The sequence below is a fragment of the Rhinolophus sinicus genome, chromosome 4 (assembly GCF_057876585.1).
Source record: "Rhinolophus sinicus isolate RSI-liver-muscle chromosome 4, RSI-T2T, whole genome shotgun sequence".
NCBI classification, from domain to species: Eukaryota; Metazoa; Chordata; class Mammalia; order Chiroptera; family Rhinolophidae; genus Rhinolophus; species Rhinolophus sinicus.
In genome coordinates, this window is record NC_142504.1 from 118,400,943 (window position 1) to 118,420,923 (window position 19,981).

Here is a 19,981-nt window from a genome sequence, read left to right on the forward strand (position 1 = left end):
AATAGTTTCACAATTTTTAATTAATCTGGGCAAAAGTGAACTTTTAGGCCAGTTAGGAGTTTTTACGAAATGTATGCAATTAACCTTTTCCCTACACAATATATAGTGGCTCTAACTTAAAAATCAGAATTCTCAAGGAAAGGTGTGACATTAATTTTCATAGAAGGTAATTAAGTCAGGAGACCCTATCCAGTCAGCTCACCAAGATGTGTCAATCAAGGGCACACTTCCCAAAGTTCTGAAAGCTCAAGTTCTATTCTCCAATGGCAGGAAGGGTTCTCCTCATAGCTACTTTCCTATTGGCTCTGAGATGTGGGCGGGGCCACCCATTCCTGCGGCAGCCACTAGCTCCACCCCCATTCCATGCAAATGAAGTCAAAGTTCTGGTGAGCCCACGTGATTAGTCACGTGGTTGAGGACTCCATTACCCCACCCCCTTTAATGACGTCATCACCCACTCAAACTCTCACGAGAGTGTGCACAGATGCTGTTGAGGGGCTGGCAGGCCAACCCACTGTGGCAGGAGGGGGCGTCAAGACAGGGTCTCCAGCAGGGGTACCCCACTCCCATTGTAGAGCCTCCAGTCCAGCTTTAGGCAGGGGCCCCAAGGGGTCTGTGGAGCACTGCCCAGGGGTCCCATGCACACTCTCCTCCCATTGGCTTGCTGCACCACCATGCAAATGAGGGCACGCGTCACTTCCGGAGGCAAATCGAGCGCCATTTTCTCTTTCTGGCCGAGCTGGGAGGAGGGGATAGGGTCGCGCGGGGGTGGGCGCGCGCTGAGGCGGGGGTCCCGCCGCGCGGGGCGGAGGGAGCGCGGGCCCCGGCGGGGCGCGGCGAGAGGCGGCGGGAGACGCGGCGGCGCTCCAGGCGCCCAGGGTAGGTACGACCCCGGCCCGGTCCCGCGGCGCCGCCCCCGGCCCGGCCCGGCCCGGCCCGCGAAGTCCCGGCGGCGGCCCCGCCCCGCCCCGCCCCGCCCACACCCGCGGCCGCCTCACGAATGCCGCGACGTTCTGCGGGCGCGGGGTTCGCGGCCCGGACGGCGCCGGTCGCCCCTTCACGTCACGAGGGGGCGGGGGGTGGTCGCCGCGGGGCGGGGCCGGGGGTCCGAGGCGGGAGATGAGGGGACGGGACTGGGGGCGAGGGGGCTGGAGGGCGTGGAGGGCGGGGGTCAAGAGACGAGTGGGAGATGGGGCTGGGGACAGGGGGACGGGCCGGGGGAGGGGCAGGGCGGGCCCCTGCAGGGCGCCCCTCGCGCGGCGCGGCTCTTCCCGGAGCCTGTCGCAGCTGCAGCCTCGAGTGAGTGAAAATGTGGGCCGCGAAGCTACGGTCACGCCGAAGTCTGCCCTGTCGTGGCTTCTCCCCCAGAAGGACCGCTGATGGCAAATCCCTGTGTCCACCCTTTGGATGTGAATATTGGTGATTGACATTAACATTTTAACTTTCATATGCCATTGCTGACTGCGTTGACGCAAATTCTGTTTGCAAAATTTGTGACGTTTGGCTTTGGAATGTCAAAAATCATAACAGCCAGTCCAAATAGTGCACAGTTGCAGAATGGCAAATAGTTAAATACTGTAAGTGTTTTGTTTGCGTTTGAATAAGAGACTTGCCTGAATGCTGGTAAAACTCGTTATAATTAGAAGGCACACAGGTTTTATCAAATAAGTAGCGCTTGGAGTCTGGGTAGGAGTTGGGGGTATCCGGAGCTGTTGTGGGAGGGGTTGTAGAAAATGCACGTTCATCTTTGGTTGGAAGTCAAGTACAATGAGGGTAACTTAGAGTTGGCGTATAGTGAACGAACTTCTATCTTACTGGGAGTTGGGACTCTGTTGGGCCAGTGATCTTTAAGCAGGCAAGTGACACATCTCTGTGGGGAGGGAACTGGTGCTAGGCCAGAGGGTGGACAGGGCTGGGGAGGAGAGCAGGGGTCTGGTAACGGGAGGGCTGCATTAGCATTAGCATTTGGCAAGATTGGGGATATGGCAAGATTTTTAGCTGAAGAGATCCTGGAACCCCTTCTTAATTTGAACTCTGGTTTGCAACGTGCTATTGGTGAATTTATGGTTGTAGTAACTCTTGGGGGGCTGAGTCCCCAGCAGTCTGTGGGCTGTCCACGCTGGCTGTTAGGGCAGTGTGCTTCCTAGGAGGAGACTGAAAGGCAGGTGTCTGGGAGGGATCTGCTTGCTTTCATGTGTGGCACAAATAGTATGTGATCTTTAAGGTTGTTTATTTTAAAGACCTATGTTCCAGTGGTTGGGACATTGCATTTGGATTTTTGGAGTTAGAGAGCGAACTCACTGTGCGTGTGTTGTAAGTGTGTTTCTTGTATTAACTCATTCACCCTCACAGCTGTTTCTAGAGTAGGCTGTCCTCTCCCTGTTTGTCAGGTGGGCATCTGAGGCCCACGGGTTGTCATTTGCCACAGGTCACACAGCTTGTAAGTTGGGGAGCTGATCTGAATCCAGGCAGCTGTGTTTCCTCTCAAGTGAAAATTTTTTAGAACTTAGATTTCACAGAAGCTCAACAGAAAGTTCTGTGGCATAAAGGGTTATTACTTGTTATCTGATTGACTTTATTTTTTGGAGTGTATTTTTTTCCACAACGGAATATTCTTCAGTGGTCATGATACTAAAAACACAACAGAGGAGGTCCTTTACGTGCCCCTTTGGAAAGTATTTTCTCATCCACATCGGTGGGATTCCTGGTAGTTTCATGCCTGGCGCACACTCAGAAGTTACAGGTCACTTGCTGTGAGCTGAGATTGACAGATTGGTGCGACTGCATTAGCCTGCCATGTGCTGGTGTTGTCCCTTACATACAGGTGCTGTACGGATTTAACCGAGTGCCAAGAACGTGTGGACAACAGCATCACAGAGGATCTATGAAAACACCCGTTTATTTCATAGTTAAGTCACAGGACATTTTGTGTGGACTCTGGTCTGTTAGAATGGATAAGTTCTAGTATTTTGCAATGGAAAAATTATGGTAAAACTCAGCTGCTTTTCCCCAAAGTGATTGGCAACTGTAGACCAGGGCTCTTGAAAGAACTGTTTTAAGGTTATGAAACTTCAGTAATTTACCCATGTTTTATTTTTTGTTATCCTTAAACAGCAAACAGTTATCCCCAAAACAGTAAAAAAAGGGTAATGGGAAACTTTTTTTTTTTTTAACTTAAATAAGGGATCTGTGTGTTTTGGGGCAGGGGTACAATCATCATGCTGACGGAAGGTGGGCACTTATGCTTGAGAATAGAAAGTTCCTATTCTCCCAGTTCAAGGGAGAAGGCTGACAGCTTCTTGGCCCTACTCCTGAGCCTGAACAAGTAACGATAGAGCCTATTTAAAGCTTGCCCAGTCACTGACGGCTCATTTCAATACCTCCTCCCGAGTCAGCCAGTCTGGATCCAGCCAGTGCCTGAACTGCTGCTCTGAAAGTCTAAAAGCCCACCAGTCCCTGCTGGCCATGCTTCTCAAAACCCTGTAATAAGACCAGCGAGCACAGCATAATGCCACACTTTTTTGCAAGCAATAAATTTAGCTTGTTTCAGATATATGTGGATGCTGTTCCACACCTTAAACAATAAGAAGAAACCCCAAAGGATAGACAGGATAGTGGCACTCTAAGGAGGAAATGAAAGCAGTTCTGATAGAATGACTAGAAAGCATCTAAGACATTTCTGACGAGGCTTGCTCTGGCTAAAGAAGGCGGTTGGGCTTGAAAGTGACCTTGAGCTTAGTTTTTGAGGATGCCATCATGAGCTGCTTGACAGCTCTGTTCAATTGTGCTTTTGAAGCCTAGAGCCCAATTCAGTGCATTTTATTTTTAGTAATTTTATTTTTACCCATTTCTAAAATACTAAACGATCATTGAATCTCTCCTTCTCCTGAGCCTAAGATCACTTTTCACATAGATAACTTGTCTGAAAACATACCCATTCCAAATCAGCTTCTAAGAAACTTCATGTTTCCTTATTACCCATCCCAAATTCCTCCCTCCTCCTCTCCAAGTAGATTCCAGTCTTCCTTTTGGTTTAATTTACCTTTTGCCAAGTATATTCAGACTCTTCCTCCTTTACCTCAGTCATTTTTGATGCTGAGCTCTTCACCTGGAATGTTTTGGGTACCAGCTCTGTAGCCCTCCATAGCACTTTGTAAATGTCTTATGATTCTTGCCCTGTTTTATTTTACACCTTTTGTTCATTTATTATGAACATTTAATATGGATTATTAAGGCCTCAGACATGCAAATGAAACATATTTCCTGCCCTGAAGTGTAGTCCCCTAGGGGAAATAAGAATATCCACAGATAACTGCGACATAGTGAGGTGAGTGCAAATGAGAGAAGTATAGACTGGTTACCCTGGGGATTCCTGGGAGGCCCGAATTTACCCTTGGGGAGGAGGGGTCACAAGAGTGCTGTAGAAGTGGAATTGCTGACTCAGAAATCGTCATTTAAAATCTTGGGAGATACTGCAAATTGCCCTCTAAACATGTAAGAATTACAGTGTTTTTTTTACTTACCTTCACTACCAGTGAATATTATCAATATTTGAAAGTTACTGTTTTGATATTAAAAAAATTGACATTATTTCACCTGGCATTCCTTTATCTCGAATTTTATCAATTTTGTTTTTTGCTTTTATAGCTTACACATTAAAAAAATTTTTTTGAGATAGTTTCAGATTTATAGAAAGTTGCAAGCCCAATCAAAGAATTTTTTTCCCTAAATGATTTGAAAGTAAGTTGCTGAACGAGACGCTACATTACCCCAAATACTGTCTTTCCTGCAAAGAACCTCCTACTGTGTTTCCCCAAAAATAACACCTAGCCAGACAATCAGCTCTAATGCATCTTTTGGAGCAAAAATCAATATAAGACCCGGTTTTATTTTACTTTAAGACCGGGTCTTATATAAAATAATGTAATATAAGACAGGGTCTTATATTAATTTTTGCTACAAAAGACGCATTAGAGCTGATTGTCCTGCTATTGTCCAAAAATAATGTCCTGTCTTATTTTCGGTGAAACGGGGTATATATCCAGAGCACAGCCATCAAAATCATGTAATCAATACATTACTACCGTTGAATCCTTAGACTCCATTGAAGTTTTGCTAGTTGTTCCAATAACATTTACAGTAAAAGAGTCTAGTTAGAATTGCACTTTATATTTAGTTATCCCGGCTCTTGCAATCTGGAACAGATCCTTAGTTTTTCCTTCCATGATCTTTTATTTTCAAAGTGTATAATTCATTGATTTTTAGTACAGCTATCATCACAATCTAGTATTAGAACATTTCCAGCATACACCCCTAAAATCCATTTGCAGTCACTACCTGTTCACACCCCAGGCCAAACCCCAAGTCTACCTTCTGTCTGTAGGTTTGTCCTCTCTGGACTCTATAGAAATGGGTCAGACAGTATAAGGACATCGGCATCTGTTTTCTTTCACTCAGCAGCATCTTCTGAGGTCCATTGGAGTTCCAGTGCGACTCAGTACCTAGTTGCATTTTATTGCCAGTGGTATTCCGCTGTGTGGATCCATCACATTTGTGTATCTGTTCACCAGTGACAGACATTTGGGTGGTTTCTACTTTTTGGCCATTGTGAGTAGTGTTACCTTGTCTGATCCGGACATTTCTAAATATTACAGGCTAGTTGTTTTTTACAGTGTCTCTTAATTTGGTTTTGTATGCCAGACTTCTGTGAGTTACTCTTTTTTTGTTGGTTATCAGTATTTCGTGGGGAAGTGCTTGGAAACCATGAAAATATCCCATTTCTCATCAAACTTTCAATCCATTTAAGTAAATCACCAGGGACTTAAGTTTATGTTACCAAACCTCCCCAAAACTTTGTGGAGTGAAACATTTTATTTAAGCAACTCAATAATTCTTTGTGTCAGGAGTCCAGGCGGGAGTTCAGATAGCTTCTTTCTATTCCAGTGTCTGGGGCCTTGATGTGGGGAGACTCAAAGCCTGGGGTGATGGGGCAGCGGGGAGCTCTGGAGGACTTTGCATCACACACCATTGACTGATGGGGGACCCCTGCATGTAGTCTCCACTGGGCTAGTTGAGCTTCCTCAACGTGGTGTCTGGATGCCCGAGAGCGGGCAGAAGTGTGGCGTTGCTATGGTCTAGCCGTGGAAGTCACATGGCATTTCTTCTGCCACACGTTATTGGGTGAGGCAGCCACAAGTTCTGCCCAGGTCCTAAGGGTGGGGGTCTGGATGCCCTCACTTTCTGGGAGGAGTGTCCATGTCATATTTTAAGAACACGTGGGATGGGATATATTTTTGCATTATCTTTGGAAAATTCAGTGCCACGGGTTATAATCCGCTCCAATCATTATTTATTTGATGCCCCAATTGCCCCATATTTGGCTTGTAGCAACTTCTTCAAGTTGGCTTCTTTTGAGTCTTTTTGACATTTACTCTCCATTCTTTGACTAACTTCCTTATTTTCCGGCACAAGGTGTTCTAGGCTCAGCTTGCCTTTTCCATGCTCCATCCCTAGAGTCAGCCATTTTTGCAAGGAGCCCGGGTTCCTTTTAATGCAAAGTGGTGTTTATAAAATGAGGTTTGGGCCCCAGGAGTGTCCACTGCTCCTGGGCAGTGTAACTGCTTCCTTCAGTGTACAGAGCTACGGACTACACACATGTTTACAACTTTATTTTTCATCTATGCATATATTAAAAGCAATAAGGTCACACCTGTACCTTCTTTTCCAGTCAGGTATCACAGAGTGTATTTTAATTTTACGCCTTTCAGATATTTTCAAAACAGCTTTATTGAGATGTGATGTATATACCATACAATGCGCCTATTGAAATTGTACAGTTCAGTGGCTTTTAGTATATTCACAGAGTTGTGCGACCATCATCACAGTCAGTTTTAAACAATGCCAGTATTCCCAAAAGAAACCGTGTCCCCTTAGTCAGCACCTTCCAGTTCTCCACAGCCCCAGGCACCCAGGACTTGCCCCTCTGCCTCTGAGATCTGTCTGTCCTGGACACTTCACGGAAGTGGAGTCATACAGCTTGTGACTTTGTGTCTGGCTTCTTTCCCTCAGCATGATGTTCCCCAAGGATCACCCACGTCATAGCGTGTGTCAGTGCCTCGTTTCTTTTTAGGGCCAAAAAGTACTCCATTGTATGTCTATCCCGCATTTTATTTGTCCATTCATTGGTTATTTGGTGGACGCTGGGGTTATTTGTTCTGTGTGGCTATTAAGAATAATGCTACTATGGACATTCTTGTTCAAGTGTATGTTTGGACACATGTTTATAATTTCTCTTGGGTGGAATTGCTGGTTCACATGGCACATGTATGTTTAATATGTTGAGAAACCGCCAGACTGTCTTCCAAGCTGGCTGCACCACTTTACCCGCCCCGCCCCCCCCCCCCCCCCCACGATGTAGGAGAGATGTGGTTTCTCCCAATCTTTGCCAACACTAATTGTTTTCTTTTTTTAAAACTACAGCCATCCTAGTGGGTGTGAAGTAGTATCTCATTGTGGTTTCGCTTTGCATTTCCACGTGGCAAATACTGTTTAGCATCTTTTCATGTGCTTTATGGTCATTTGTATATTGTCTTCGGAGAAGTATCTGTTCAGATCCTTTGCTCATTTTTAAGATGGGTTATTTATCTTTTAATTATTGAGTTATCAGAGTTCTTTATATATTCCAGGTGTAAGTTCCACATTAGAAATACGGTTTTTCAATATTCTCTCCCATTTTGTGGATTCTCTTCACATTTTGGATTGTTTCTTCGGAAGCACAAAAGTTTTTAATTTTCATGAAGTCCAACTTACCTAGTTTTTCTTGTTGCTGGTGCTTTTTGGTGTTGTGTCTAAGAATCCATTGCCAAATCCAAGGTCACGAAGCTTTACCCATATGTTTTTACTGAGAGTTTTCTGAAAGTTTTATCTCGTACATGGAGGTGTGTGACCCATTTTGAGTTAATTTTTGTGTGTGGTGTAAGGAAAGACTGCCACTTCATTCTTTTGCGCATGGATAGCCCATTGTCCCAGCATCATTTATTGAAAATTATTCTTAGTGTTTATCAAATCTCTTTAAAAAAATGCATGTATGTATACACACACACACACAGACACACACACACACACACATAATATATATTCATATGTACATACACACGTGTCTACTACAGTTCTGTTTTCTTCCCTTGTCAGGAAAATTTCAAAAATGTTTCAAATTCCTGTGGAAAATCTTGACAACATCAGGAAGGTACGAAAAAAAGTGAAAGACATTCTTGTGGATATTGGGCTTGACAGCTGCAAGGAGTTGCTGAAGGTAAGAGGATCAGTAACAGGTTAAGAGAAGACAGTAACATTGGAGATGCGAGGGTGGGCTTGTGGGAGGTGAGATTTGAACTGGGAGTTTTGGAATAATGGGTAAGATTCCTCAAGGTGGAAATTGCTCATTGAAATGTCTGCATGAGAGCGTTATTAATTCTTATTTATGTCTTTCTACTTGAGTTGGGTTAAACTGTTCAAGTTTTAAAGTTACTTTTATGAGGAGCTTTTTATAGTCAGTGTAAAAATACTGTTGACCCATGAGCAGGTTTGAACAGCACAGGTCCACTTAGCAATTTGTTTCAATAAATACACAGTCAGCCCTCTGTATCCCTGGGTTTCGCATCTGCGTATTCAAGCAACTGTAGATGAGGACCGGGATTTTTGATCTGTGGCTGGGAATCGGGGGTGGGGGGTGGGGGCCTGACGGTGTGCCTTGTTCTGTGCCATTCTATGTGGGGGACTTCGGCATCTGCAGATTTTGGTATCCACAGCAGGTCCTGGAACCCATCTCCCATAGGTACTCAAGGACAACCAGCTGTTGGGAAGTCAAACGATACATGCAGATTTTTGACTGGGCAGGGGTGGGGTGGGCTGAGGGTTGGGCTCCCGATCCTCACGTTGTTCAAGGGTTAACCGTGTATGTGGTTTTGATCTTGAAGGATAATGTGTTGAATTACTTATTACTTTGGCAAAAGAAGACCCTAACTTAATTTCTCAGTATTAACTGTCAACAAATGGGGATGCATCCATTATATGATAGGCTTTTGTTTTTTTCTGATTTTTTAATTGAATACGTGTAGTCTTGCAAAAGCTTAAAAATTAAGGTCACGGACAAACTTTATAGATAAATTGTGTTCTCATAATTATATCCTTTATTATAACTTGAGACTATATTGCTGGCATATCTAGTAAAGAAAATTGTTAAATAGGCAGGCTGTGTATCCTTATAGCCATTGATAATTCTATGTGTATTTTGTTCATAGCTATTGAAATAGGGACCAGATCTGCTTTGAATTTTTTGAACTTGTGAAGAATTTGATTCAAAGTATTATTGGCCTTGGAAAAGTATATTCAAAGGCAATTGTTATATTAACTGTCTTTCTCTGGTTTAACTAATATTTTTTAATATATTAAAAATAAACTATAAAAATAGTAATAAACTGGGGAAGAGAAAATACAGGTAATTATTTGTTTAGAAAATAAAATTTAAAATGCCACATGTCTACTGTTCAGAGATTACCACTATTTACATCTTATTGTTTAGCCTTCTCGTGTGTATGTGTGTCTGTGGTCTTTACCACAGTGAGTCCATATTGATCATGCTTTTTTAGTACTTGCCTTTGTTGAGTTACCTTCATCTTCCTGTGTCACTCGGTGTTTGTCTTGCCTGTTCCCCAGTCCACATTCACAGTCTCCAGTTTTCCCCCAACACTTGTTAGGCTTGGTTAGTTTGAACCACAACTCAGTCTAGACCCCACTGCACTTGGTTGCTGGGATCTCAGTGACCCCGTCCCTGTGGGTCTTCTCGTGCCCACGCATGTGAGCCCCGCCCTTGTCTAAATCGTGCGCCACCGCCCCCCCCGCCCCCCCCCCGTCGCCCCCACACACACACACTCCTGGAGCTCCCACTGATGCTTCATTATCCGAACTTCTCCTCCAGAGCCCTCAGGCGGCAGTGGTGTCCACTCACACCATTTCCCTCTTCCAAAAATTAGTTGTGGGAAATGTCATGTTTGTTTCTTATAAAATTAATTTTAACTTGGATCATTTCAACCTTTTCCTCAGTTTTCATACTTAGTGGGCTCTCTCTTACAGTCTGCCCATGGATGGCATTTTTATTTCATTTTTCCAACGTAGATTTTACCGGGACTAGTAACCCTATCAGGTTCTAATTCAGTATTTATCTTCTGAAATTGCATAATGATTTCCTTCTTTCTCTCCCTTTTTAAAAGGACCTTAAAGGCTTTGATCCAGGAGAGAAGTACTTTTATAACACATCGTGGGGAGATATTGCTCTCTGGGAACCTTCTGGAAAGAAAGTGGTATGTAGTTTTGTATTTGATTTTCATGGTTCCTCAAAGGTTGGGGGTGAGGGTCAGTTTAATCCTAAGGAACATCACATGTGTTGGGGTTGCTGATGCATGAATGGGGAGGTGCAAACATTCAGGGAAACAAAGGAAAACAAAGTTACATGTTTTGTGGTAAATAACTGTTGCTGCTTTGAGAGTTTTCTGTATGTAAAGTTAAGTGATAACAATGATACTTGTCACGCATGTCACTATGAGTGATGTAAGAAGGGCCTTGGATTTATAATTATTCTGAGTAAAATGATACGCCATGACATTAAGTCTGTACAATACAGGTGCGTCCTGGTTTCAGAAACTAAAATAAAAATATGCATCTTGAATTGAGGAACATAGTTTATAATAATTGGAAACCTCAAACCTGAGCAAGTTCAAGCTAAGGCATGTGGCACACTGCTGGGTTTTCCTCACTGAAGTGTCTTCCTGGGAGCCTTGCCTGCCACCCAGCTGTGAGGAGGCACCTTCGTCAGTGTCGCACTCGGCCTAAACCTTATCCTTTCCCCTCCTATTGGTTCAAGTCATGGTGGCCGTGGAAATTTTGGTTTAAAGAAAATTCCTGTAACTCGTCCATCATTGTTCGGTCAGAATTTTCTTTCCAAACCTGCTGTGATCAGCCTGTCCTCCTGAGGCTGCTTTTCTGCCCGTCTGCTGTCCCACGTGTAGTCTTGCCCTCCCTGCCCCCACCCACAGTCCCGGACGTGGTGATAGTTCTCAGAACAGCTCGTAGGGCCACGCAGCAGGCCTCGTGTGGAGAACATTAACTCCGTGACTCTGTGACACTGGCTGTTCTCACCTCAGTTATTAAAACATGTCATCTGCAGGATGTATGTAATTATGTGCTTTTCATCAACAAACACTTGTTTTTAATTCCTGCTTTAAAGTAGATAGAACTTGTTGAGTGCCTGATCCAGGGATAAAAATTAGGGTTCTTTTCCTCAAGGAGTTTGTTTTTGTTGAGGTGAATAGGGCCTAGACCACAAATGTTAACTGACAATATGAGATAGTAGACAGTAGAGAGTGAATCTGTATTGGAATTTCTATGTAAGATACTGTATGCAGAAAAAGCTGCTGTGGTCTGGCGTGGCAGAGACCGTGTGGCCTGCTCCTTCAGTCCCTGTTCCTCTGCGTTCCTCAGGTAGTCTGCCTGCTGTTGTGGGGAACCATGATTCACAAGCAGAGACAGTCAGGCCACACAGCAGAGAAGTTGTGACCACACTGGATTCTGTTGGTCATGCTACCGGGAGACCCTTAGGAGTTCAGAAAAATGAGATGTTAGCCTTTCGGGTCTTGGGGACAGACCTGCGGAGGTTACCTGAGGTGACGGCGCTGTCGGAGGCGGCATACGCTTTGGGGCAGACTTCTCCCAGCGCCCAGTACCCGACTCCACTTCTTTCTGCTTCTCTCCTTGGCTGTGTCCCTCACCAGGGAGCCATGGCCTCACACTCCTGTCACTTCGGATCGATCGCTGTCTAGGACATTCGCATCCGGCTTTCTGCTTCCGTCTCTCCTGGGTAAATGCGAGGCATGAGCTTGCTGGGCGTATTTGGGAAGTAGCATATGTTTGTCTTTATAAAGACAGCAAACTGTTTCCTGACGTGGCTGTTCCATTTGCTTTCCCACTGGCAATGTGAGAGCTCTAGTTGTGCCTTGCAGACTTGTTGTCGGGTGAGGGTGCTTGCGGATTCAGCTGTTTATTTCCATTTCAGTAGGTGTGTAGTGTGTGCTGAGTCAGTCTGCACTTCCCCACTGACTTGAGGGCGCGATGCATCTGTGCATGTCCTTGGTTGGCCTCCGATACCGTCTTGGTAAAGTGTCAGATCTTTGGTCTGTTTTCTAAAAATTGGGTCATTTGTTTTCTTATTGACTTGAACATGTCCACAACTTGTATTCTGGACATGAGCTCTTTATTAGATGTGTGGTTTCCAAATACTGTGTCCTAGCTCGTGGCTGATCTTTATTTTTTAAACAGTGTCTTTCAAAGAACAGAGGTTTTCAGACTTTGATGAAGTCCAATTTGTCATTTTTTTCCTCTGATGGATCATGTTTATGGTGTCACAGTTGAAAAGATTTTTCCCCACCCAAAGATCTACTCAATACTAACAGATAATAATATGCAGTTGTTAGTAGGTTCTGTCTGCTCTTTGATTCAGTGTAATTTTCACTGAGTATCTGGTTTTCAGTACAGTATTTCGTTAAGACACACCGTTTTTTACTGGTCCCCTAAGAAAACTCAAGTGATAATTAAATGGTACCACGGAGCCATCAGTTGTAAAGTATACCCAGATTTCAGAGGTGTTAAAGTATGGAAAAAAAAAAAGGGTCAGAATCATTGAAATATGGGTTTTTAGCCTGTGGTTGGCCGTAGGTTTGTTATAGATCCTACCAGAAATACCAAAGCCTAACTGCTCAGAGGTAGCAACATGCTATTGAATGTGTTTGGATGATTTCTCTGACCTGTGACTCAAGAGGGAAACCTGCATGACCTGGACAGATTGGGTGACAGTCACAGAATGGGAATATATGTGTGGTGTTTGAGGGAGATGGATCATCAGAGCGCAGATCTGGGAGGGTAGGACTTAACCTGTGGCCACTGTGTAACGAGTAGCAGTGTCCCAGTGTGGGACGACCTCGGCACAGCCGTGCTGGGGACCCTGCTGTGTGCTCCGTCTGTCCATGTCTCACCATCGTCCTTGTGAAACTAGGGCCAGCTGTGTTGTTGGTGAGTGGCTCCAGGGTCTGGGGACTGTCACAGGATCACAGACTTCACTCCCTTCCATTGTCACAGACCAACAAGGTTTACTGGATGTTAGAACGGGCTCACTCCCCAGGTGTCCAATTGTGGTTCCAGTGTCTGTTATGCCTCTGGTTTGTTGAATTCCCCAGACTTGCTTTAAAGAGAAATTGTAGACTGTCAGTGCTATGTTCCGAATCTTAGCTCCAGATTGTTCACAGTGACTCAGGCACAGCCCTTCTTTCTTTACTGCTTGTCACATAGCTTCAGAGTTGGCTGGACTTACCCGTGCTAAGCACTGTCCATTTGGCTCTCACCTTCCCTAAGACATTTCTATAACGGGGGAAGTAAAAAATAGTAGTGATGGCTTTCACAGTTTGCAAGTTATTTGTAGATGAATTCTAGAGGTTCTCAAATTTGGAGCAAAAACAACAGTGGAGAAATAGGACAAGAAGGGGAGAAAATAACTGTCTTGCAGAGAATAAGCAAGTTTATTTTAATTGTGCAGTTAATTCAAAGTATAGGTCTAAGTAACGAGATGTGGTTGTAGCGGATGGTTTGGAAAATGGGTCAGCAAACTGAGTTGCAGGCCACCTCGTGTTTGTATGGAGTACAAGCTAAGAATAGTTGTTAAATCTTTAAATGTTTGCGAAGAAAAAAATGTGAAAAGAATACCATTTTCTGACATGTGAAAAATGCTTGAAATTTCAATGAGTGTCTGTAGCTTTATTGGCACAGAACCATGCTCACGGACGTGTGTGTCATCTGCGCTGTTTGGTTTAATGTGGCAGCACCAAGGACTCACCACAGAGGCTGTGTGGGTGGCCCACAGAGCCTAGAATATTCTTCTCTGGCCCTTGAAGAAAAATCTTGCCCTGGCTGAGAACAAACGTTCTCTGAGAGTGATGGTGTTAGGTTCTCGCACGTTCGAAGAAAGAGTCACAAACACTGTGAACTGTCGGAGTGGTATCCATCCACTGACTGGGTTAAACTATGCGTGACTTTCTTGTCTTTTCACAGAGATACCGAACGAAGCCATACTGTTGTGGCCTCTGTAAGTACTCCACCAAAGTGCTTACATCATTCAAAAACCACCTGCATCGTTACCATGAGGAAGAGGCTGACCAGGAGCTGCTGATCCCGTGCCCAAACTGTGTCTTTTCCTCTCAGCCCAAGATTGTGGGCAGGCACTTCAGAATGTTCCACGCACCTGTGCGGAAGGTCCAGAGCTACACAGTGAGCATCCTGGGCGAGACCCGCTCGTCCCGGGGCGATGTGATAAGCTTCACATGCCTGAAGTGTAACTTCTCCAACACGCTGTACTACAGCATGAAGAAGCACGTTCTGGTTGCCCACTTTCACCACCTGATCAGCTCCTACTTCGGCCTGCGGACCGAGGCGTTGGCTGAGCCACCGAAAGCTGATGGCACCCTCTCTGCCGAGAAGACGCCACCCCCCGACAGGTATTACTGCAAGAAGTGCGAGGCCAGCGCCAGCAGCCAGGATGCACTGATGTATCACCTCCTCACATCAGACGTGCACAGAGATTTGGAGAACAAGCTGAGGTCCGTGATCTCGGAGCACGTTAAGAAGACCGGGCTTTGGAAGCAGCTGCACATTGCCCCCAAACCAGCGGTGCCCACGCCACCAAATGGCAGTGCCCCAGGCATCCCAGCCACAGCCCCTTGCTTTCATCTTGCCTTGCCACAGAGTGGTCAAAGCCAAGCGGCCGCCCCACCAGGCCAGGGCACAGTCCAGCCCGTGACGGTGGCCTCAGGCGCTTCTGGAAGCCTCGCCCACTCTCCGCCTGCCGTGGCCAAGCCCCACGTGACTCTCGTCTCCAGCCCCCTGGCAGTTGGCCAAGGCAGCCTCACTCTGCCGCCCGCAGCCCCCCCCCCAGTCTTTCTTTCCCACGGAGTCCCCCTGAATCAGTCAGCAAATCCTCCTGTGTTGCCTCTGACGCAAGCAGTGGGGCCTGTCACAAAGCCTGTGGGAGCTGCAGTCCTCCCCAGGAACCCGGCCATCCGCCCAGGAGCTCCACCCTTCACCCAGCCTGTTGGGCCCATGAACAGACCTGCTGGCTCTGCCATCCTTCCCGTCAGCCCCGCAGTCACCCCCGGGGTTCTCCAGGCGGTGTCACCAGGGCTGATTTCTGTGAGTCGGACAGTACCGTCGGGTGTTCTTCCTGCAGGCCAAGCCACCCCTGCTGGGGTGATCCCTTCGGGACAGACAGCAACTTCTGGGGTGCTCCCTGCTGGCCAGATGGTGCAGTCAGGGGTTCTCCCCATTGGCCAGACGGCCCCATCGGGAGTTCTGCCCCCGGGGCTGACGGTGCCATCACGGGTTCTCCCTCCTGGCCAGACGGTCCCCCTGAGGGTTCTCCCTGCAGGCCAGGTGGTCCCGCCGGGGCTGCTCTCGCCCAGCCAGACGGTCTCGTCAGGCATTCTCCCTGTGAACCAGGGTGTGAGTTCCGGTGTCGTTCAGCTCGGCCAGCCCGTCATGTCGGGAGTCCTTCCTGTGAGCCAGCCGGTGCGGCCCGGGGTCCTGCAGCTTCACCAGTCTGTGAATCCAAGCATTCTGCCTGCAAACCAGCCAGTGAGACCTGGCGCCTCCCAGAACACAACTTTCCTGACGTCGGGCTCCATTCTGAGACAGCTGATTCCGACAGGGAAACAAGTGAACGGCATCCCCACGTACACGCTGGCCCCAGTCTCTGTCACTCTGCCTGTGCCAGCCGCGGGCGTGGCCACCGTCGCCCCCCCACAGGTGCCCATTCAGCTTCTGCCGTCGGGCGCGGCCGCTCAGGTGGCGGGCTCTGTGGCCAGTGCGCCCTCGCCCCCGGTGCTGGTCGGTGCCGCTCAGAGTGCGCTCGTTCCCGCCACCGCCGCGGCGGCAGAGGCGGGCCAGGCGCTGCGACAGGCCAAGCAGTGGAAGACATGCCCGGTGTGCAACGAGCTCTTCCCCTCCAACGTGTACCAGGTGCACATGGAGGTGGCACACAAGCACAGTGAGGCCCAGCCTGCCGAGAAGCCGGAGCCCGAGCGGCTGGCCGCCTGTGCGCCCTTCCTCAAGTGGGTGAGGGAGAAGGCGGTGCGCTGTCTGTCCTGCAAGTGCCCGGTGTCGGAGCCCCAGCTCATGCAGCACGTGCTCATGCACGGTCTGGGCTGCCTGCTCTGCCCCAGCACCTTCCACGACCTCCGGGGCCTTTGCGAGCACAGCAGGACCGTGCACCCGGGGAGGAAGAAGGTCCCCACGGAGTACAGTGACCGAGGCTTCCAGCTGGATGTCGACGCCAACGGCAACCTGCTGTTCCCCCACCTGGACTTTGTCACCACGCTGCCCAGGGAGGAGCTCGGGGAGCGGGAGGTACACCTGGCGGTGCTGGCAGGCCTGCACCCCAAGTCGCTGGGACCCGTGTACATCCGCGTGAGGCCCCAGCCCGAGGGCGCCTCCGGGAGCCCCGGCCGGCGGGCGCTGACCTGCCCCTTCTGCTTTGGCACCTTTGGGACGCCTGAGGCCTACGAGCTGCACCTGAAGGACAGGCACCACATCACGCCAACCGTGCACACGATTTTGAAATCTCCGGCGTTCAAGTGCATCCACTGCTGTGGGGTCTACACCGGCAACATGACCCTGGCCGCCATTGCCATCCACCTGCTGCGCTGCAGGAGTGCCCCAAAGGACAGCAGCCCCGACCTGCACTCGCAGCCGAGCTTCATCGACAACAGTGACCTGGTTGTGGTCAACGGCGAGGTCATACATGACGCCAGTTTCTCTGTGAAGAGGAAGCTGCCTGACGGCCACCTGGGGCCCGAAGACCAGAGGGCTGTGGAGGAACGGCCTCTGGTCATAAACACCGACGCAGACCCGGCTCCGGAAAAGGCGACCAGCGTCATGCCCTTCAAAAGACAGAGGAATGAAAGCAGGACGGAAGGGCCACTGGCGGTTAACGATGACGCTCTTCAGATCTTAGCGTTAAACCCCAAAAAATATGAAGACCGTTCTTACGAAGAAAAGAAGCAGTTTCTCAGAGATTACTTCCATAAGAGGCCATATCCTAGTAAAAAGGAAATAGAACTGTTATCTTCACTGTTATGGGTGTGGAAAATTGACGTGGCTTCATTTTTTGGAAAAAGGAGGTACATTTGCATGAAAGCAATACGAAATCACAAGCCTTCTGTGCTTTTAGGCTTTGATATGTCTGAACTTAAAAACGTTAAACACAGATTGAACTTTGAGTACGAACCAAAAAACTCATAAAAAGTTTAGGAAATTAGTAGTTTTTTTCAATTGAGATTTAAAAAATGTTATTTTCCTCACTGTATGTTGAACTAATCAATTTCAGTGGTCTTCATGCTGCTCCTTAGATGTATTTCAGGTGCTCTGCAGGACTTCTGTATGAAGAAGTGATAGTTCTTTTTCAAAGTTATTGTTTCCTGCGGTTTGATTTTGACATAATTAATTTTAGTTTTTTCCTCGGTCAGGTAAATCAAATCTTTTGGTATTTCATGCACGCCTTGTTTTCCCAGTAGTGTCAGTATCATACGATAAAAACAAATCTACGTATATTTGTTTTTTCATTTAAGGAAATCTCAGCTTGTTTCAGAATACTTAATGAACTGCACATGAGAGCTGAGGTCTCCCTTCCCTCCTTTCCCACGTAGCTGCCGCAAATGAAACAGTAAATGTTTAGAGAAGCGAGTGCGCACGGCAGTAACTTAGGCTGCTTTCTTCTTTGTAAGATATTTGCTTCTTGGACTCTGATTTTCGTTTTCCTTTTTTTCAGGTTTGACCTAACAGCTGTTTTTGATTATCACTCATAGAAAACCACATGTTTTCATTTGTTAAAAAATACACTGAACCTGAAGTCCAGTATTTAGCTTATAAGTCAAGAGTTGTTTTACAAATGAATTAATTCTGTAGCTGCAGAAACACTTTTCAATGTAGACTTTCCCCTCTTTTTGATATGGTGATTAAGTAATTTCTCCAGTCAAAGGTAAGACAGTAAATCTTTAGTGCCTTTAGAATAAACACTGAAACACACACACACACACACACACACACACACACACACACACACACACACACACCCTTCCTCCTAACCTAACTGTTCAGAACCAGTGAAAGGGAAGAACTGTGTTACTCAGGAATGAAATTTTTACCCCTGAGTGTGGGTGCTGAAATGTAAGCATAGGTTTTCTGGGGCAAGAGGAAGTTTCCATGGTTGGTCTGTTAATTTCTGATGGTTTTCTAGAAGTGAGCGTGTTCGTATGGGGAAATAGGCATCCACACAGCCCAGTGTCGGGCTAATGGACTCCATTGTGTTAGCGTTCTTTGGACCGTTACACCTCGTTTTCTGTTACTTCTTTCACGTAATAACACAATATAAAAGAACTTAAAGCACCAGAACCAGTGATGGAAACCAGCCAGTTTAGACCTTACATCACTGCTGGGATGCACAGAGGCACCTGTCCGATGTATTCAGAAGGTATGACTGTCTCTGGGAAATAAGATAATGCTACTCTATGGATTTAAAAATATACTTGCATGTGATTGCTACAATGTGCATTTTTGAAGCAATTGTGAACTTGGTCTGTGGTTGTTGGTGTACTCTGTTGTAAATTCAAAAAGAGCTTGTTGAAGTTTATTTTTTTTTTTTACCTATTGTTTTCAGAGTGTCTATTTTGAATTAAAATTTGTTATACCACTGCAAATAGAACTGTTTACTTCTTTTAACAGTTAAAACGTCACTGGCACTCATAGCAATAATCTCAAGGTGGAAATAGATGCCATGTTTGTTTTCTCAAAAACATTACTTGTCATTGTGAAGGTAACTCAGCATCACTCCAGCCGGCTAATTAATTACCAGGGTCGTGAAATAGGGTCATGTGGCTAGACTTTCGAGTCTGTAACAGTGGGCCCCCAAACGGTCAAAAAGGAATTTGCCTTTGTGGATGGAGGCTGGGCTCCTGAGTGGAGGAGGCCAGGTCAGGCCGCCCCAGCGCAGTGAGTGGCTGTCCCTGGTTTCTCCCACCTTCCTGTATTCATGCAAATCAGGGGGTTTCTGTTGACATTTGGGGCCTGATCACTCTTTGTGGGGGTCACTGTCCTGGCTGCTGCAGGACTGGAGCAGTGTCCCGGCTTCCCAGGCAGCACCTCCTCTCCCTGTAAGTCTGTAAGTCGTGACAGCTGCGAGTGTCATGGCCAAGTGTCCCTGGGGGTAGAAGCAGCCTGACGACTACTGCTGTGAAAGGAGTTCTGATCGATTTTGTTGTCGCTGTAGCTCAGCTCCGGATGTTGAGCCTTCTTAGATTATGCTAATCACCGGTTATTCACAAATTGTGCAGGCTGACAAGTTGAGGCAAAATCTGATACAAGCTGAACTTCTATCCATTTGGGAATGAAAATTTTGTTCTGCCAGAAAACTGTTTTTAGTTTTAAAAACGTAGGCTGAGTTTTATTCTCTTACTGGTTTCTATAACTTGAATGTTCTCAGACCAGTTCCCTTTCCGTGGTGGTGACAGTAAACAGCTAGATGTCACACATTCCTCAGCAGGAAGCTTTACTTTGTAGCATAACTGCTAACTCCGGCCTCCTGGATTCAGACTTCTGTTTCACAGTTAGTAAATTGCAGCTTTAGACTCTAATTTTTGATAGTTTGTCCTCATTACTACTTAGTCTTTAAAGTAACCAGAAGTATAAAAATCATTTGGGCGATAAAGCTGTTACATAGTTCTGCCCATGGTTACTTTTTTTCAGATTCTAAAGGCTTCTTAATTTGTGATACATGAAACATCTGAGTAAAAAGTGTGAACATCGAAAAAAGTGTAAGTTTCGATTACTATTAGAT

The 19,981-nt window shown here is 46.5% G+C and overlaps 1 protein-coding gene across 4 annotated transcripts; it reads left to right on the forward strand.

Annotated features, from left to right (window-relative positions):
* Positions 1-635: 635 nt before the first annotated feature.
* ADNP2 (ADNP homeobox 2) lies at positions 636-18,850 on the forward strand. 4 transcript variants are annotated; one of them, XM_019715995.3, is made up of 5 exons: positions 1,218-1,419; positions 8,191-8,311; positions 10,269-10,358; positions 14,152-17,270; positions 17,918-18,850. In XM_019715995.3, exons 1-5 carry the CDS (start codon positions 1,310-1,312, stop codon positions 17,952-17,954), a joined length of 3,477 nt encoding a protein of 1,158 aa, XP_019571554.2. In that variant the 5' UTR covers positions 1,218-1,309; the 3' UTR covers positions 17,955-18,850. The 4 variants fall into 4 exon arrangements, with proteins under 4 accessions (XP_074195883.1, XP_019571554.2, XP_019571546.2 ...); XM_074339782.2 differs by lacking the exon at positions 1,218-1,419 and adding an exon at positions 636-879 and having other exon boundaries at positions 14,152-18,850; XM_019715987.3 differs by having other exon boundaries at positions 14,152-18,850.
* Positions 18,851-19,981: the final 1,131 nt, after the last annotated feature.